The 5,723-nt window shown below is 38.2% G+C and overlaps 1 protein-coding gene across 1 annotated transcript; it reads right to left on the bottom strand.

Moving 5' to 3' along the window:
* Positions 1–2,258: 2,258 nt before the first annotated feature.
* ndufs6 (NADH:ubiquinone oxidoreductase subunit S6) lies at positions 2,259–5,136 on the bottom strand. Its single transcript, XM_014028416.1, has 4 exons — positions 4,951–5,136; positions 4,692–4,745; positions 3,392–3,514; positions 2,259–2,393 (listed from the first exon to the last, which is right to left on the bottom strand). The coding sequence occupies exons 1-4, from the start codon at positions 5,092–5,094 to the stop codon at positions 2,325–2,327; spliced, it is 390 nt and encodes a 129-aa protein (XP_013883870.1). The 5' UTR covers positions 5,095–5,136; the 3' UTR covers positions 2,259–2,324.
* Positions 5,137–5,723: the final 587 nt, after the last annotated feature.

Genomic DNA, 5,723 nt, shown 5'->3' on the forward strand with positions numbered 1-5,723 from the left:
GAATAAATAAATAACACTTTAATATCATTAGAACTTACAGTTTTTATTCATTTAGCAATAATATAAATATAAAAATTATAAAACTTTTATTTACAGTGAAATATATTGTATTAATAGCATGTTGTAACCACCCCAATGTTGCAACTGTCCCCAGCCCCAGGGTCAGTTGCAACATCAGACTTTTCATTTTCAAATGCAAATTGTGAAGAATGTACATGCTTTAATCATCTTTATATGTTTTGACTATTAACAGACAGATATAAGTTTATTGTATTAAAATTTGGTTTGTCCATAATTCAAACCATCTCTAAGTAACAGAGTCAAATGAAAAAAGTGTTGCAACTGTCCCCAGTCTCACCTACATGTGCTGTCTAATGTTAGCTAGCTGTGGTGACCATCTTCACTTGGTGGGTTGACTTCAAGCAATAATCAGCTGTAGATGTAAAGCTAATTATTACATTACTTACTGAGAGTTTAATTGCATTCTGTTCAGCGGCTCATGAGATATTTTGGTTGCACACACCAGAAAAAACATAATTTACAATTACACACTTTTACCATTTAAAATTCACAAATCTGTTTAAATTGACTGCTTCAGCAGTGACTCTAAGCAGGTTAATTGGTAACTCGAAATTATCCCTAGGGGTTGTCTCGTTTGTCTCTATGTGTCCCTGTGATGGACTTGCGACCTGACCAGGGTGTACCCGGCCCATCGCAGAGTGACTGCTGGATATGGGCACCAGTGACTCCGTTGACCCTGAAAGGAAGAAGCAGGTAAAATATAATGGAGGGATTTTCTAGTTCCGATTACAATAAAGAAAATGGATAACTGGATGTAGTTTTAGACAATGAACTGAGTTGAAGGCTCAAACCGGAACCTTTTAACAAGTCTCACTGCAAATTGATTCATAACCCAGAGTTAGAGTGCTGAGGAATAATATAATATTCTGGGTGATGCGTTTAGGGGCAGTGAATAATTAAAAAGTGCAGTCATAACCCGGCACAGAAACACTGCCGTGTAATTCAGCACAATTCATATGCTCAGTTTCATCTGAAAATACTGCCGGCGGCGATGCCTCCAACTCAACCACCCATCACCTCTGAACCAACCCGATGTACCGACCGCAAGACCAACCAGTCATCTCTCTGACACTGACCCGGCTCACAACGCCTCGTTTTAACAATGCACTTCACTCCCCCTTCAATCATCCGCTCCGGTTTGACGAGAGATGAGGTTAACTACAGCTCATTTCCAGGAGTCGCCAGGGCCAATTATATCAGCCCTGACAACTTTCCCCAACCTGAGCCCTGTGGAGTGGAAAATGCAGTTCCACTGGCTGCATCACCGGGGACAGAACAGCATGGAAGTGTCTGGAGCCTGAGCCAGGAGCGGGCCAATTTGGCATGCAGAGGTCTGTGGAGAATAAGCCTGATGAAATATATATATGGTCTTCTTCAAACATGTATTGTTCCACACGGCTGTGGCTCATCAGGCTGCCTCGCTCCTGGTGTTTTCCAAGGCTTCGGCAGAGCTAAAGTTTACAGACTGTAGGGAACAGATGCATCGTAATGAAATTTATCTCTCATGTGCATACTTCAGCAGGAAGAACAGTTTGATTTGGCCTGCGAGTTAGAAATAAAGTGCAGCGTAACAATCATAGGATGACTTTCCTTTTGAGTTTGCTCAATCGTAAGTCTGATGTCTTTACAAAAACAAAACAAAAAAAGGAACAGTTTGACTTTAATTCTGAGGATAAAGAACCTTTTATTCTGCTTCTGTCTGTTCAGAAACAAGTGGACAGCGCTGACCTCTGTCTGTCAGTCCTGGAACTGCACACTACTGCGGAGCCACAATGCTAACCACCAATTCAGCACTATGGATTAGTGATTAGCAAGGTTGCCTCACAGCAAGAAGGTCCTGGGTTCAAGATCAGTTTGGACTTTGGGTCTTTCTGTGTGAAGTTTGCATGTTCTCCTTGTGTTTGCATGTATTTTTTTTCTCCATGTACCATTTTCTCACAGTCCAATGACATGCATGTTGGTCCAGATCTCCCTTCAAAAAAAGATCTGAGATCTGTGATCTCAGTGGGATTTGCCTGATTAATTTAAGATAAATAAATAGCACCCAGGTTTTGCATTAGACAATAAAAAAAATAAAATAAATAATAATCATAATAATAATAATAATAATAAGAAATATTTATTTTAGCTGAGATCAATGTCTCTGTTAAAGCAGGTGTTATCAGGACAAAATGCACTTAAACAGGTGAGACATAATTTATTAACCAGTATTGTAGTTTATACATTGAAGCAGAGACAGCATTTCAGTGATGGTGATTCTGTTGGAACCGCAGTCCACAGTAGCCACATGTGCCCACTTTTGTGTCCTTATCCTGCACAAAATCAGAAAAGAGCTTGGTTAGAATGTAAAAGTACTGGTAATTATTTACCATATGTCTTTATATTCTGTTTGTGAAATTTCAAAACTTTTCTTTCATCTTTTAAATTGGCCTCGACGTTTAGGGCTGAAGGTTGTCTTTGTATTATGGTTGCCAACCTTTTTTTTGTTTGTTTCATGCCTTATATATTCAATATTTCCTACAAGGTCATAAATGATTGGAACAAGCTCCCTACAGATCTGAAAACCAGCACAAAATATGGAGCCAATGAGAGAAACAAAAATTGGATTTTAAGACATCAAACGTGTCATCATTGGCATTTAACTTTTTAAAAATATTGTTAAGAGTTTGTGGTGTGCTAATGTTGCATGGGTTGACGTTTTGAATAAGTAGATATTGATGTTTCATATGTATTTGTTTTTATTGCGAGTTTGAATTTTATGCATTTAGTATCTGTTTTACCTGCTACATGGACTGCAGATGAAAATAAATGAACACATTAAAAGAACTGATTAATTTACAAGCAGTTAAAAATCAGCTGCAGCACAATATCTCTTCTTGTTTATTACCCACATCGGGGTTTCTCCCAATGTATTATTACTCTAGTGGGCCACCAGGCCTTACCGCCATTAAAAATGCTACCGTATCTTCCTGCTTCTCTTAGCCCTCCAACCCTCTTAAAAATGATACAGTACCACTCCGCTTATATCACAACCACCCCCCAGCCAATTTTATGGGGGGGGGGGGGGGGATCCCTGCACATCTTTAGCATTTCCTTGTCTGGTTTATGTAGTTTGTATGAGATCAACAGAACTGTTCAACATAGAAAACCTTTGATCAAATGACAAATCCATAGAATAGTGAGGCTTTTTTTTCCAACAGCTTGTCTATGGTATAGATACTGCATGTTGCAATTACAACAACATAAAATACAAAATAAAACAAATTTAGAAGCAAGTGTGCAAATAAAAGTCAATAAAAAAAGCAGTTACCAAGTTTATATAAACTTTGGGGTGTCCAAGAGCTCCGCCGCCTCCATCACACGACACCACTCTGGTCTCAACGTGTCTCACTGGTTCTTCTGCCACAAGCTTAATGGCAAAGTTCTTATTCACCTTCACAAAAACAGTTTTAAAAATGAGGTCGATTCTCAAAGAAAATGGAGGACACAAGAAAGTGAAAACACTTATTGTAATTGTGGCGTTTAAGTTTGCTATAGATGATTCTCTTTAGGTTCGGTGATGTCTGTAGAGCAGTTTGAAGAGAATAAGCTGGGGTTCATGGGAAGAGTTCAAACTAAACGTGACCAATTTGATTCCATTTCTCTCTGGAATCTGTTTGATAAAATCCAACCCAGCAAAGCCTCAATTCCTCCATGAGCAGCTGTGCCTCTCTGACAGCTTTATAAAATGTAGAACTACATATTTTATTCCTATTTATGAATAATAACTCCTGGATTCTGGTGGTGAGGTTTGAATTATTTTCACACAGTAGTTTGAATGCAGTGCCCAATTTTTATAAAGTTAATCATTAGGAATTGATCAATTTAACCAATTTAATTCTACATTATAGAGACACATATATTTATCTTTACATCTGTAATACAGATCAGATAGTTTGAATAACTGGATAGCTAAAACATGTGAATAACATTGACTTGAAACAACAAGAGGCTTTAATATAAAACAGAGGTTCTCAAACTGGGGTCCCAGGACCCCCAGGGGTCCGCAAGATGTATCTTGGGGTTCCTCAAAAAATTTCACAAAATTGTTAATTTGGTTTTTATTTTTAAAAATGCACAAAGAACAATGAACTAATAAAACAAACATAATAAACTTAATAAAAATATTTATCCACGTGGCATTTAGGGGTTGAAATGACAATTAATTATCTTTTAAAACAGCACGGGGTTTATGAGGGGGTCCCTGGCATTTTGTTGCCCTAAAGGGGTCCCCAGACCCAAATGGTTTGAGAACCCCTGATGTAAAAAGTAGGTAAAAGTTACTGATTGCCTTTAATTAGATGGTAAAGCTTTAGGGACAATTACAGCCTCCTTTTTTAGGACTTTTCTGAAATTTCTTTACGTTTCAAATAAAGCATATAGTCCCACAGCATGATAGTCTCTCCGACATGTTTTATTTGACAATCAAAAGAAACTTTGACACCACAGTTCTTTACTTTGGTTCTTGCCCTTTGCTCAATCAGTCCATGAGATATATCAAGTCCATGTTTTTAATAAAACTGGAAAGCTGAACTCAACTTCAATTTTCCTTCAAGCTCTTGCATATTTACCTCTTTCTGTTTTCCAACGAATCGGACTCTCCTTACGTCGTTTTCATCAAACACCTGGGAGAAAAAAAGAAAAGTTATACTGTGCTAAGATAACTGTTTTGCTAACTGAGATATGGTGCATGCATGAGACGAAATTTTAAACAAAACATCTTTGAACCTCAGACACGACTAAAAGAAAAGTTGTCCTGGAGCTATCGTCATCCTAAGGTTAGCTAACACGGATGCTCAGAAAACAATATAAAAAGATTTGAATTCGTACCTGACCGGTGTGAGTTATAGGTTCTCCGGTAGTTGAAACCTCTACACTGCTGCGGTGAACAGGTGTTGCAATGGTCCGCAAAGGTGAAACCAGTACCTTTGCGTTTCTACTGAAGGACAGAAGCCTGCCCGCTGCGGCCGCCATGTTTACAACAGCCTGACCCCACACAGCCAAGCAGAAGAAGAACTGAGAGAAATTAAGCCCGGAGTTTAGTCTGTTAGGTTCGCCCTCTTCTACAACATTGTTCCAACCCAAACGATCTTAGTATTTATTTTTAATGAACATAGTTATTACATATAATAATATAGCCTTAGTTCAAGTTAAAATAGGGTCTTATAGGAAAAAAAATGCACGTTTTCGAAACCAGTCAGGGAAGCTGCCTGAGAGTCCTTACTGAGGATAAAATAACCCAACAGTCCTTCGCCCCGGAAGCTCTTCGTTTAGCCTCAAAGGTTGATGTAGCACTGCGGTCCAGTGGGGTAAATAAAACGCTTTATTAAGAGATAAAGCGCCTACTTTGAATATTCCAGGTACTTTTAAAAGGTTTAAAGTCACTTTAGCTTCGTAACAGAACCATGTTATTCCCCGTAACTAATGTTTGAATGTTTGAGCCAGTTTAATGCCTGATTGTAGCGCTCATAGGTCAAACATGCTCGTCTCTTCAGAAATGTAATTTTATGAATGTGTTTAAATTATAGAACATGAAAACTTTGTAAATATGCCAGATTATTAAGTGCAATAAACGGCTTCGTTGTGAGGTTTAATTTTAGAGC

The sequence above is a fragment of the Austrofundulus limnaeus genome, unplaced genomic scaffold, assembly GCF_001266775.1.
Source record: "Austrofundulus limnaeus strain Quisiro unplaced genomic scaffold, Austrofundulus_limnaeus-1.0 Scaffold759, whole genome shotgun sequence".
NCBI classification, from domain to species: domain Eukaryota; kingdom Metazoa; phylum Chordata; class Actinopteri; order Cyprinodontiformes; family Rivulidae; genus Austrofundulus; species Austrofundulus limnaeus.